The 15203-nt window shown below is 37.9% G+C and overlaps 1 protein-coding gene across 1 annotated transcript; it reads right to left on the bottom strand.

Moving 5' to 3' along the window:
- Positions 1 to 4080: 4080 nt before the first annotated feature.
- On the bottom strand, positions 4081 to 5641 carry LOC149784298 (uncharacterized). Its single transcript, XM_089932314.1, has one exon. The coding sequence runs from the start codon at positions 5407 to 5409 to the stop codon at positions 4780 to 4782; it is 630 nt and encodes a 209-aa protein (XP_089788440.1). The 5' UTR covers positions 5410 to 5641; the 3' UTR covers positions 4081 to 4779.
- Between the last annotated feature and the right edge of the window lie 9562 nt (positions 5642 to 15203).

Here is a 15203-nt window from a genome sequence, read left to right as displayed (position 1 = left end):
CCGTAATGTGCCTCAGTTTAGTCAAATATAATAATGCCATTGCGAATAAAAACTCCTTATCAACCAGAGTGGTTCATTCATCATTCCACGTGATATTCCTCAAACAAACAAAAAAAATTAATGTAGCATATAATTGTCCTAGTTATAGCGACACTTGCCATATTTCCAGTACAGAAAACATAAATTTCCAAGAAAGTCATGAATTATGAATTTATTGAAGTCACTACACACATTGTTAGAACCATGCCCAGTAGGCATATTGCAATGCACAGTAAAATGCCACTGGCTACCATACATTTTCCATATTAAAACTGATGAAAGATTAATCTTAACATTATACAAGATGTGAATTATTTGTTGTCAATTTCATATTACATCCATCGATTAAACTAATAATCCAATAATAATATCATATGGTTTTATGTTTCTATTTTCACATGCATAGAAGTTGTATTCTTGGGCCCTCATTAACATATTCATGACCGAATGGTTGAAAGCGCTCATCATACCGGACCACTGCCATCTCACTTCTGCGTGGGTTCTAGTCTCAGTTTTGGCTAACGAGGGTTCAAGTCTCAGTTTTGGCTAATGAGAAAGTTTACCAGTAGCTCATCATGGGTCATTGGTTCTTCCCCATATTTTGTCTGGGTTCTTCCTCCACTAGTTATTCTGGCCACTATGCATAGGCTATCTTCTGCTCAAAAATGGCATTTAACCTTACAACAAAATAAACAAAAGCATGAGGCTCGAGAAGCTCATTGCGAAATACTTTCAACACATACTAATTGCAACCTTTTTACTTGATGTTTTTCTTCCTCTTTGCTAATTATTCAGATTGTCATAAATGAGCAAAAATAAAAACCTGATGACCTTTATACAGATTAAGAAGCATCAATAATACCTGATGAATACTGTCTTTTGAACCTACTAACTAAATTGCAAGGATGGAGGGTTATTTTAACTTAGCTGAAAAACAATTGGATGAGAAAAATAATCTGTCAGTGTTTCCACCAAGACAAGGAAATCCCTGTCACTGGGTTACATTATTTGTCTCCCCTCTAGGCATAACCTCATGAGGAGGCAAATCATTTAACCCCTTGACTGGGATTTCGACGCCTTGGTACAAAACCCAACAATGATTCTAGATATTAATCACCAGTAAAACTGAACCTTTTGCATATTATTTTGTCTTTGTTTTTCTGTTTGCTGGCATTAATATGATTTTCATCGCATGTGTGTTTCCCAAAAAATATGAAAACACCTTTTGCTGACTCATTTTTATGATTCAAAGCTCTCTCTTTTATACTCTTTTAAAACGTCTCAATGGCTTTGTAGTGCTCTAGAGAAATCATAATACTTAATTAGCAGTTAATGAGTTATTATTATTATTATTATTATTATTATTAATGTTATCGACAATTTAATAATATTGTCTAGAATCAAAGATTTGATTGTCATCATGATTTATTAATTTAAAAACCATTTCCAACCCTTACAATGTTGCCTTAAGTCTTATGAATATGGTCCTTAGTATATGGGCTAGAAGAATAAAATCAAAAGCTATGGAAATAAGATTGCCCCAGTAAAATCCAGTTAATTGGCTTGGCCGTGTTTGATTTTTATCCAGGTTTCATCTTAGATTTAGTGGAGTTAGGTAACCAGACTAACTTTACAGTTTAGTAATACCAAGGATGCTTTACACTGCAAATAGTTTTTCATGTCAAGCATCTGCATTATCAAATTGTTGATTATAGAACTTGTTACAAATGGCAATGCAAGCTATACATGGTTAAGATGAAAGGGAAAATAAGCCTCTTCAAAGTGTTCATAATAAGTACAGAAGAATAAAAATGAATATTCTGATTCTTGTGAATAAAAGAAGGAAGGGACGCAGTTGCATTTATTGGAACTGAAACAATTCTCATGTTGATTTGAGTATATCTCATGGCAGGAGAAACGATTGTTGTCATCATATGAAATGAAGAAGAAAAACACAAGAATTATGTCCAGTTACAAGACAGCAACAGGCCATTGACCTTTGACATTTGTGCAACTGTACTAGAGGTAAAAAAAGTATACATATTCTCAACACTCTTTTTAGTTGAACATAATGTTTACGTTAGCTGCCTAAGATTTGAATACTGAACCTTTTAAATATGTTTTCCAGCTCCTAAATAGCAGTAAGTGATGCTTTGTTACACCATATTGAAACCTGGTCAAATTTACAGAAGAAAAAATAAAATGCCTTACTGAGACTGTCTTGTAAGGGTTGTCAAGTCCGCATTTCAACAAAACAAACCATTATTTATTTGCCAATCAAACCCAAGTACTTACATATATACAAAATTACATACATACATACATACATACATACATACATACATACACACATACGTACTCAATACAACATCGTTTCTTTAGAAGTACAGAAGAGTGAGTCTTTTAGAAAGGAAGGCTTTTTCAGATGATAAAATTGCAATAATAATTACCAATTATTACTTAGTCACACAGCCTTCATGCCATTTTACTTAACTGAAGGCATTAACTGTTCTGCAGATTTCCCATGGCTGACCAAAATATGAAAAGGTGGAGTGTCAATGGGACACATTATAAGCTTGGGGAAATGGTGCATCTTTTGAGAATTTCAGACAGATTTCACCCAGAAACTAGGGTCCCTCAAAATCATTGTACATACAGCCAAACGTTTATTGACTTTAACTGTTAAATTTTAAATCTTCATTAAAACAAGTACCTGTTATGCCCATGATGACTGGAACTTGGACAATGTACCCAGTAGGCCACGTAATTTATAGATATAATATTTCTCAATCATAAATTGAGAAAGTTCAAAGAAAGACTGAAAGTTGAAAACTAATAACATATATCTCGGAAACGATTAATTACGCGTATTTGGGACGCCAATGTTTGATCTGGGACGCAGAAAATCACTGAGGCGGGAGTCCTCCGTACGCATGTAATAGGTGTGCGGCCAAATTCAAAGACTTGCCAGTTCTGCTTCAGCCACCTGCTTTGAGGGAAAATGTGTTGATCAATTAACTGTGCTGATATTTACAATGACATAATTCAGTGACTGAAAGACCCTTTGATGTACATACATGTTGCCATTATAAGAGTACATCAAAAAGACATGATGCAATAGTTGAACGGCAAGTTCAAAGGCTTTGACTGGCGACCGGGTGGACTTATATTTACAGTGATTTAATTCAGAGTCAGAAAGATCCAGAGATGTAAATGCGGTCATTTATAAACGTACATCAAATAAACAACTTTAGCTTTCGTTATTGTGTTCATTTCCGAATGTATCGGAATAAGTAGGGCATGTGACCTCAGAATCAAGACATGTTGAGACTTAGACAAAATGCCATTCGTAAATTTGGATAAGTATTTTTTGGGTTAAACGGCAAACGTACCAAGACTGTAACGAGATTCAGAAGAGAGCTAAAACGGCTAGAATTGATAGTTCGGATAGGACAATAGCTAAGTGTAAGAAAGTGTGTGATGCCTAGCTTAGTGTTTGGAATAAGTCCTTACCTGGACTGACAAAATTCAGTATCACACTGATGGACGAACAAGTGCTATTTAAGAGGTACATTGACTGATCATAATTTTTTTAAATGTCCTTCGCCTTAGCCATGTTAGATATAGTGTTGTAGTGAAATGTATTCATCAAGACATTAGCAGCTATGCCTAGTTTTGATATGAATTACACTGACAAACAAACTCTTGCCCATTCATAAGCATATGTTTTGATAGCTGCTTGACCATTAACCTTTTCAGAGTAAGGTAGTAAGTATCAATTACCTGCATGATATCCTTTGATGATAAAACATACAAACTTGCGTTTTAAGAACAGAATCGGTGATCTGGATATATCTTAACTGCCTCTTGTACACTATTTCGTCATAAAATTAGTTTGAAACTGTAAGTGAACCAGTAGGCCTAACGGGAAATAATAGCGGACTTCGCTAAGTCTGGGACGTACCAATTTATTAGATTGTCTGTTTTCGTAAATCATCGGGCAAATATTTTCAGAAAAATATACAAATCATTGAAAGCAAAGCCAAGGTATTATTTTATTAAAAATTTAACTTTCAAATGCAAATTGTGTAGGTCAGAAACGTACGGGACAATGCTATGTTGTGGAATTCGCGAGATGCGCTTTAAGGTCTAAGCTGTTTTCCGACTTGACACGTATTTGCGAAAATACGGGAAATAACAGCAGATCAGATACTATTTAACCAATTCCTAAAATTACTACAAGGACGTAGACAAATAAATCAACCATAAATTTGCGATCCTGCCAATGGACTGTTGTAATGAAACTATATTAAAGTGAGTGATTACATTACGAAAACCTCTCCATCTAAAAATAAATGCACACACGTCTGTGTTGATTCTGTAGGAAAGAAGGGACTGCAACTTTTGATAGTGGGACTCCTATTTTTACCAAAATGGGAGTCCTGGACTCCTAGTTTTAAAATCCGAGCGAGACCTCTGTATTATATATATGAATACTGTAAATTTTATGCAATTTTTCATTATTTTTGCATGATTAATTACTTTTACAAATTATATGCAGGACACTCCCCCCACCCACACCCCCGTGTCCATATCAAATTTCCCACTGAACAGAACATTTTTATAAGCACAAAAAGTAAACTCAAAAAAGATGCCAAACTACCGACTTAATGGATAAATCCCATCAAAAGTAGGCAGTCAACATCCGACTTGATGTGCAGCAATGGGTTCACACAAGTTTTAGTTACTATGTACTTTTAAATGTTTCTTCAAGCTCTGGAAAAAGCCATACTTTTTTCCACAAATATCACATTTGTATGGTTTTTCACCCAAATGACTCTTTGAATGTTGCTTCAAGTTCTGACCTTGAGTAAACTCTCTCCCACATTCGTGACATCTGTAAGGTTTTTCTCCACTGTGTATTCGTAAATGTGTCTTCAAGGTGTAAGCACGAGTAAACACTTTACCACACAATACACATTTGTATGGTTTATCTCCACTGTGTATTCTTAAATGTGTCTTGAGATTTGTCAGAGATATGAACTCTTTCCCACATTCTTCACATTTGTATTGTGCTTCACCACCGTGTATTCTTAAGTGTGCCTTAAGGTTTGAAACCTGAGTAAACAATCTACCACATTCTTCACACTTGTATGGTTTTACTCCACTATGCATTCTTAAGTGTAACATCAAGTACTGGGTTTTACTAAACGTTTTACCACATTTTTCACATTTGAATGGTTTTTCTCCACTATGAATCCTTCTATGTACCGTTAGACCATAACTCCTGGTGAACTCTTTCCCACATTCCTCACATTTGATTGTTTTCTCGCCGCTTTGTGATCTTATATGTACTTTCGAATTAAACATGATTTCCAAAACACGTTTCGCCTTTGAATGTTACTTTCACTCCAACGTCGACTACTAATGTTCTGTTGGACTTCCAGTATCGATTAAACAAACATCTTGTAAAGTGACTGAACATTTAATTTTCTGAGGGGCGGGAGAATGTCAGTTAGAAAAGTACTTCCAGCCCCCAAAGTAAACAATTATCTTCTTCTGGTTGGTAGCAAAACCTGGTTTTATTCAATCCATTACATTTAGGTTGAAGAAAAAGTAGAATCACGATAAGATATTTAAAATAAACAAAAAAAAAAATTAAAAATATAAAATTAAAAAAACTAAAAAAAATTAATTTAAAAAAAAAACAAATAAGACTTCGCCTCTAAAAGCATACAATGGGTCACCACCCGAAGAAGACGAAGACATCCATTGGGGGAAGGGTTCAGCGCACATCTAAAGAGGGATGGTGTAAGTAGTATATGGGGGGCACTTTAGTGCAAATTTGACCTAAACGTTAAAATATGGGGTTTGCACTTTGGCATCAATGGGAATTTAACATGGGAATGTCAGCTGGACATCACTAGAAGTTGACCATTCGATTGCGTTATGGGGTTAATAGGGTCAACACCTTTTATACGGTGATATGTGTTTGTAGGGACAAAGGGTTGATAGGGACAAACTTAGACATACAGAAACAAACAAATACACAAGCAAACACACAGAAAAGAAGACATAAATGTTCTAAAGAAAAACTCACGGATATAATAGAGACTCGAAAAAGAAAAATATATTGTATAGTTACAAAACATTTATTCAAGTATACACATGGGCTCTCTGGCTTGTGTTTTGGTTTAAGCACTATCAATTTAATACATTAACATTTCGACATGAAACAAACCTATTTACCAGTTATTTAGTTCTTTGTTCTATTAAGCTACTTTTTAAAATTAAGGTTCACACCTTTCTAAAAATCACTTCATATCCAACGTATTTACATTAAATGTTCATTTATAAGAAAAAATAAAAGAAAACAAGTAACAAACAATCAAATTGGACAAAGTTCATGTTTCTCTCTATATCCCTCACATACGTTGTTTAAAATCTGTTTAGCTACCACATGTATCCCAGCATAGATCTTTCCCATCACCTACTCCCTTTCATTCGTGAATCTGCTGTTAATTCCATCTTGCTAGGTACATTTATCGGTATGCAGATCAAGCGCAGCCGTCGTCTTCTTCCCATGGAGGTACAACAAATGCAACGTGTATAGTCACTTTCCATCGGTGATGTCAATATTTTTTCTCTCATCGACTGCACGTCTTAAATAGCCGTCAAAAGTTTGGAAGAAGCTATTTATACAGGTGTGCTAAATCCGAGACATACAGGCGAGTTTAAACAGTCGTGATACATAGATAGGATCAAACGACCTCGATCTTTGACTTGGCAATGACATTTGAGTTCCTCAAACAGTGAGTCAAGTAGGTCCGTCATGAAACCGACTACTTCCTCGGCGGGAACGTCAGACACGAAGTCTTTAAATTTCACCGTGTAGGTGTAGCTTGTCGTTCTAAATTTTCTCGAGATCGCAGTCTGAGTCATTTGGATGCTAAAATACTTATTTAGGTCTACTGAATCTTTTCCCTTCTTGAACGCACCTTGCTGTGACGGTATGGTGGTGAACGAGGTCAATGATGTTTGTTCCTTCTCTTTTTTCTTCTAAGTAGAGTTATTCATCTTTCTCGTCGCTTGTCCTCGCAAGGAAGTGTCGTTCTTGGAAGTCGTCCCTTTTTATACTGGGTGATATCAGCATGTCCATAAGGTAACATTTCGTGGTCTGGGAGTTTCACTGGTTGCACGTAGATTGTCAAAGCGTTAGAACATAAACAAATAGGTGTGACCGTACGGCAAAGTAAGGTGGTTGGGAAGCCGCAATCGCTTCAGGTACACGATTTGATATAGCTTTTCCAAGGGTCAACTGACGATTTGGTGAGTGGGTAAAAGTACAATCTTTTTCGGTTCGTAGGTGGTCACTTTAAAGTTTCCATCCTGTCCAGACTGCAAGGCTTCTTTCAATACCCCAAAGTTCACCAATCAACTGGTGATATAACTGAGAGTCAATCCTTTCACTTTACACTCCGTGTGCACTTCTCCTTTTTGGTCCCAGTATTCGTAGCCGTAATTTTTAGGACTGCCACGAGCAAAACTTAGAATCTTGTCGTCGGCGTATTCGTTTGTCCAGGCTCCTAGACGATCTCCTTCGATGTCGGGGTGACATTGACCTGGGCAATAGATGTAGATGCAACTATCCGTGTCACAGGACAGGACGCGATCTCCTAACAGTTCTAAAGCCTCGTACAATTTTAAGCGAGCATATGCTGTTACGTAAGCCACAATGATGACATTTCCAAATTCGTCGGCTTGTACACAGTCCAATTCTTCTTCGTTATTGACTAAGATCAAATCCTCAGGAACGAAGTCCACGTGTTTCATATATTTGGTTTTGTCGTGAATCATCTGGAAGTAGCAGGAAGGTTCAGTCAAATAATTCGTCTTGGGGAAACACAGTCGTTGTGCCATTTTGCCCCACAAGCAATTTAACATCATCTTGGCAAATGATCGCCTGCCTTCGTTTTTCTTGATGTGGTCTAAAGTGATGCCTTCCTGCTCACAGTATTTCTCTTTGAATTGAGCTTGGTCGTAGGAAGTGTGGCACCAGGAAGAATAGCCGCTTGCTTCTTGTTTCATTTTCAAAAGGCATCCACGTAGCCTGCGAAAATACCTTCTGAGTCTCGCTGCCCTTGTGGTACTGTTCTGTCTTGGGAAAGTGGTAAATTTCGTACACTTTTAACAGTTGGTATCCCATGTCCAGAGCTTTGAACAATTCCACGCTGACCCACGTATCCGTCAAGACGCGTTCTTCCTTGGTGTGCTGACAAGGCTGGTCTTGGTTTCACGTTTCGGCACAAGTACGGCACAAAGGAAACATCAGTTTTCCTTGGCAATGGTGAGGTAACACGGGATGATACAAGTCCGTGTGAGGCAAGACATTGCACTTGATCAATCCTTCGTATTGTCGAATGTTGTCCAGGTCGATGTGTTCCATCAGCAATTGCGGATGCCCTGCAGGAAAGCGAAAATATTTGCACACGTAAGGATAAAGCGAATACACGTTCAAGTATTTGATTTATTTTCCTTTCTCTTCGTCGGTTTGGTACAGCAAACAGGTGCCATTTGTCCTTCCTCCATACAAACTATTCCTCGGGTTCAGTGGCCCCATCGACTTGTAGCTTTCTACGATGCGTTTAAACTCGGGATCGGATTTCAAACGGTGATCTTACTGGTGTTCCCACATTTCCACCACTTGGTATCCTTGCTGTTCTAACTTGAATCGCCGCTGACAAGTCGCATGGTACAAGTCTTTAATGGTTTGTTGTAAAAACAGATTTTTAGCATCACGTTGAGGATAGCAGAGGAGAAAAACGTGAAATAACCATCCGTTAAACTCGTACACGATCTTGGGGTTTCTTAAGTCCCAACCATAGACCGAATACGTTCCGATAGCCTTTTCGCCTGCTCCGTTGCGAACATGTTGAATCCATTTGTCTTCATTGTCGCACAAGTAATGTAGTCAGCGTAGCGCTTTGACCGAATACTGGCCTATGACAAAGTTAGTCGTTTGAAGGCTAATGACAGCCAGGGTATTTTCGGGCATGAAACGTTGGTGGTAGACTAAGGAACACGCTTTGGCAATGTGCAGGCTTCTTATAAAGGATCAATCCCTCCATGTTCCATGAACAGTTCTCGAAATTTTCCACAGCAACGCCGTAAAATGTACACGTCGGAACGACAATACTTTAACATTTCTTCCTGAATGTCAAAGGGGACCGAGGCGTGAGCCTGGTACCAAGCGTAGAAAGTTTCTCGTTATTCGGTACGCATGTTGTCGATATCGTATTCGTGAACCTCAGGCAAATGGGGTAGAACGGCGTGTTGATTGGCTTCGGTATTGAAACAGTGCGGAAAGTAGTATTTGGCCATTTCTGTCATTCTAAACGTTTTAGGCATTCGACTCAAAGGCATGGCCAAGTACCTCATTGAATCTTTAAACTGTACTTGTCCCACTTGCATGGAAATTATTTTGGCTCCGATCAAAGTTACTTTAGGACGTTCGGTGCCTTGTTCCGTATAGTATCTATATAAAAAAACGTCCCCCGTATCCCGATAAACTTTGAGCCATTCCTGTGGCATGGCGATAACAATCTCCGTAACGTTCGATGTCCTCTTGGCTCCACGTCTCGTCGATGGGGTCTACGATCCATTGAGCGAAATCGGCTGGCGTGTTCGGTCCCCGAAAGATTTTTTCACGTCCTCCATGAATCTTTCTGCAGTGAGGACAATGACTAAAGATAGGCTCTTGGATTCACTCATCACACGCTCGATGAGCCACGCAGAAATTAGGAATGTGAATGCCAGTCTCTTGCATGAATTCGAAATCGAAACAGATGAAATTGTCTTTCTTCTGGTCATCCTCCTTTTGTTGTGGTTGGTATTTTTAAATGTAGCATTCGAGTTCCAAGTCCATGATTTTGGTGGCAAATCTGACATCGTTTCTTTCCTCGGCATACGTGAAACTTGGAAATATTGGTACGTACGCCTTGTCCACAAGTAGGGCACAATCTCAGGAGGTAATAAGCACTTTTCTGCTGTGAAACTTGCGTCTGCAGATGTTGTTGGTAACAGGCTGGACTGACAAAAGTGCGCTGACACGTAGAGCATTGCACTCGTTCTTGTCCTTCATCCAGACAGGGTTGAAAGGCCAAACATCATGAGCATTTCGATCCACAATGCTTGTGTTGCTCTCGATTGCAATAGGCCGTAGTCACATTTCTTACAGTAATAACTGTATCCCAAGAATGAGGCGATACTGGTAATGGCATCAAAATATTCATCGCGATGATAGACGTGAATGTATTTTCCGTCTTTGAAATCTTTGCCTCGAAACAAAAAAGGTCCACGCACTTCTTGAGGGTGCACTTTCAAGGTATAGAGTGGAGCTAGGACATCTTGCAATTTTTGCATTTCAGAAATGCCACAGGATGTGTTTTTGACAGGCCAGCTTCTTGTAACAGGAATTCTGATTATCTTTGTTGTTTGGCTCGGTCCGATTGTTGAATAGTTTTCCAGGCTGTTTTCCATTCTACCGTGTCGTTCTTTTCGGCATACATTCGTCCTACGACGATTGCAGGGCTAAACGCATCTGGTCTTGAGGGTTGTTAATTTGGACGAGGCTCTTTTTAGTCTGCGAAGGTCGTCCACCAATAACATCTTTTTGCGTCCTGCCCCTTGGGGAAGAGACACGTGGGTCATAAACAGTGTCGCTTTTCCATCGGTGATGTGAAACTTGTCCTTGGATTATTGCAGGTATTGAATCTTGTCGACGACTTTGGAAGATGTTAATTCTGCTGGGTTGCTTAACTGGACCCAAACGGGTGACTTCAAGCTGTTGTGATGAATGGAAAGTCTCAAGCGATCGTCTTCTTTGGCTTCACAGTTTCGTTTGAATGTGTTAAACAAAGAATCCCACACATCGGTGTTGAACTCTTCTGCTTTCTCCAGCGGTACGTTGGACTTGAAACCTTTAAACTTCACAGTGTATGTGTAAGCCGTAGTTCTAAATTGTGTGTGACGGATATAGAGAGAAACATGAACTTTTTCCTATTTGATTGTTTGTTACTTGTTCTGTTTTGGCTTTTTCTTATAAATGAACATTTAATGTAAAGTGATTTTTAGAAAGGCATGAACTTTAATTTTAAAAAGTAGTTTAATAGAACCAAGAACTAAAAGAAACTAGTAAATAGGTTTGTTTAATGTAGAAATATTAATGTATTAAATGGATAGTGCTTAAAACAAAGCAAAGGCCAGAGATCCCATGTATATACATGAAAAAAATTTTTGTACCCATACAATATATTTTTCTTTTTTGAGTCTCTATTCTATCTGTGAGTCTTTCTTTAGAACATTTCTGTCCTCTTTCCTGCGAGTTTGGATGTGTATTTGTTTCTGTATGTCTAACCGCTCCGGTGGCCTAGTGGTTAGTGTGTCCGCCTCGGATGCGGGAGGTCGTGGGTTCGATCCCCGACCGAGTCAAAGTAAAGACTTATAAAAATGGTATTAAAAGCTGCCTCTCTTGGCGCTCAGCATTAAGAGGTTAGTGTTAGGGCTGGTTGGCCTGGTGTCAGCATAATGTGAATGGGTGGACATCATGCTACATGTCTGCGGCATGATGCCCCAGTGCTAGACATCTCTATAAACTGCCACACTGCAGACATCGTAGCGATATGACTGAAAATTTGTTAAAGCTACGTTAAAAATCCAAATCACATCACGTCACATCACATCTGTATGTATATTTTTGTCCCTATCATCTCTTTGTCCCTATCAATACATTTCACCCTATAAAAAGTGTTGACACTATTAACCCCATAACGCCACCCAATGTTCAATTCCCATTGATCTCCAGGTGACATTCCCATGTTAAAGCCACATTGACGTTAAATGCAAACCCCATATTTTAACGTTAAGGTCTCATTGACGCTAATGTTCCCCCATATGCTACTGGTGCACTAGCTGCTGTTAGGCGTCACAATTATTACTATCTAATCATGTCCTGCATGCTCTTCTAACAATTTTAGCCTTCAAACGACAAACTTTGTCAATGCAGGCCATGTTAAATGAAATCATTTCACACATTTAAATCGGCCGGCACACTGACACACACTACTGTAGTACATTTATACAGAATGTTGAAATATGAACGTTTCGGCCCAGGACATCAATGGAAATAATGGACATTTCTTTACAAATTAAGCAGCATCACAAAATTTTCCTCGTTTTGCTTTGCTTTACCATTAAGATTTAATTTCATTCCCCATAATCGCATATCTCTCTCTCTCTCACTCTCTCTCTCTCTCTCTTCCATTTCATTTACATTCAGCGTGCCTTTATATCAGACAATATTTCCCCCTTCCTCTTCATTTATATAGTAAGACTGATCAGAAAATTAATACATCGTTTACATTGATCATTATTTTCTTCACTGTAGTACTTTAATTTTCGCTGTTACGCAAACTGATGAAAACCCCATTTTACCGTGTATAGGAAAATGACTTATCGCCACTTATCAATGACGATGTTCGTTTTTCCCAATCAGATAGCGTAAATTAGACAAACCTGCGTGCACCATTTACGTCCGCCATTTTCTTCCGACAAGCTCATTGTCGCGATAATGAATTGGTTATTGTAAATATTTACAAATTGTTTCATGTTTTGTCTATTTTTGGATCGATAATGGTGACAGTTGTTTTATCGATAATGGTGAAATGGGGTTAAAATGGGGCTTTGTAAGTCTAACAGTCAATATCAAGATCGTATATATGGAGGAGTAAGACTTGTTCCTTTTCCGAAACCTATAAAACTGGGATGATTAAAGACTTCTGGTCGCCCGCACATCAGCTAAACACGGACACAATTGATGGCAATTACCACATGTGTCTTTGCAAGAGTACTGACAAGCATGGCCCGTTGATTATTTAAAGGAAACTCGTTAAAGATAGTTTACTATTATTATTATTATTATTATTATTATTAAAACAAAAAAGGAAAATTTAAAAAAAAAATATTTTAACAAATGAAGATGACTAGAATATAGTGTACATGTTTGCTCTATAGCAAACACTTAACCCCATACTGTGTTATTTTCAAGTTTGGAATGCATTTATTATACCTGAATATGTTCTCCACCCGATCTAACAGTTTCAAGATTTACTGAAGTAAAACATGTTACTACTATACGAACTTGAACTACAAATATAAATAGTATAGGCTGTAGTATAATTGTTGCAACTTGGTAATTTTACATTTTGGTGATGGTCATTTGCAATAAAGGAGTTCATGATTTATGTTTTGTCTGATTTACATTTCTGATTTTATTGTATAAAATAAGTTCACAAGACTTAACTCCAGAATTTATAACAACAACAACAACAACGACGAAAAGGACGGTACTGAAACCAGGAGAAGGATCTATTCAAGCACCCACAACAACAACAATAAGAAACATAGCACTGCAAATGAGAGATGATTTAACAACAGCATTATGAACAATGACAACAAAGACAGTACCGCAAACGATAGAAGAACCAAAACCAGCACCAAGCAAAACAAACATAAAAAATACAGTATCGCATCCGCTTGAAGACAGCACTCAAGCAGCAAGCACAGCATCGCAAATGGATGTAAATGAAACACCAGGAACAAGAACAAGAAGGACAACGCCAAAAACGAGAGAAAGGAAAACAACAGACACCATAACATTCAATTAAAGAGAAGAAGCAAGGGAAAGGAAGAGAATAAAATAGAAAGAAGAAAAGACGAAGAAGACAAGAGAATGAGATGATGATCCAAAACTATCTACTAGACGATGATGAATACTTAGATTAAACAATAAATAGAGTAGATCCGTAAAGACAAAAACTATATCAAACTATAAAAATAAAAATAAAACCCACACAAACAAGTACACAAATTATATTTTAAATATAGAAACACATACAGTGCGTCAAAACTATACAGCTAAGCTTACGCAACAATTCAAATAGGGCAGGGTGATTCATGTACGGGTCTAAAAAGATCAACTAAGGGAGCGACCCTCCCCCAAAAAATAAAAAAGAATATCGTTTTGCTTTTAAGCAGTCCGGGAGAATCGTCCAGCAATACAATTTCCTAAAATGGAAATCGGAATGCAACCTGCAGCAGTGATTTCAAAGGGAGTAACAATGGGCACCAATGATTGTTCATAATTTTCTAATCACCGGCACATCAGTGCCCAAACACGCAGCGGTAAGTGTAAAATCAACGTTGTCCATCGCATTTATTGCGCGCTTGTACTTTCTAAGAAAATATAGCTGCCCTGTACCTCTTCTGGCTACAGCTCTCTAACTGGGTGGTGAGAGCTATCGAAATTGCCCAAACCGTGTTTTCTCTAAACTAGAATTTACTTTAATAATTTTCTCAGTTGTACTTACAAAGTTTTAAGGCCCCCTGATAGCTTTGGACCGGTCCTACTCAGGGTGCTAGCCCTATACCTCTTTTGCGGCTCCACAAGAACTCGGACCAGTTCATTGGATAGGGGCGTGCAGGGCTAGGACTAACTACATATTTTAAGGCTCCGTGTGATTTTCAACCATACAGTGTATGTGGTATCCTAGAGTGATGCCGATACTAGATGTTTTTTATTGCTTATCACGCCCTGAAAATGATACTGAATCTGATCACTCGGAATAAAGAAGAATGTTCTGCACATACATTTACATATTTCTTTAAAACAAGTGCTTTTAATTTCGTTCAATGAAAACATTTGTTATATGCAGGATTTATAATAATAATGATAATAATAATAATAAATTAATTGTATGCTCAAGAAAAAGCTAGAATTTTACCGTCATATTCTAGAAGTCAGTATGCGCAATCCTCTCACACGAGGTCGGAACTAATATTTCCCCGTTATAAATGAATAAGGGTGAACAACCATGCCGCAGCGTCACCTAACATGCAAGGGGACGTGAGTAACATTCTCTCTGACAAATGTGGCATCAAGTTCTAACGATTTTTCCAATCCGTTTATAAACAAATCTTAAAAGAATGCTGTAATTCCCATACGAAGTCAAAATCTGAGCTTCTCACACCTCTGTAAGCCTTGCGTCGGTAAGAGAAAAACCAAAAGCTCTTTAAGGTGTTAATATCTTCTGTAATACAGATTTGAA

Source organism: Sinohyriopsis cumingii, chromosome 14, assembly GCF_028554795.1.
Source record: "Sinohyriopsis cumingii isolate HCF-2022 chromosome 14, ASM2855479v2, whole genome shotgun sequence".
In the NCBI taxonomy this organism is placed as follows: domain Eukaryota; kingdom Metazoa; phylum Mollusca; class Bivalvia; order Unionida; family Unionidae; genus Sinohyriopsis; species Sinohyriopsis cumingii.
The sequence above is the reverse complement of the archived record's forward strand: the minus strand, read 5'-3'. Positions and strand labels throughout refer to the sequence as shown.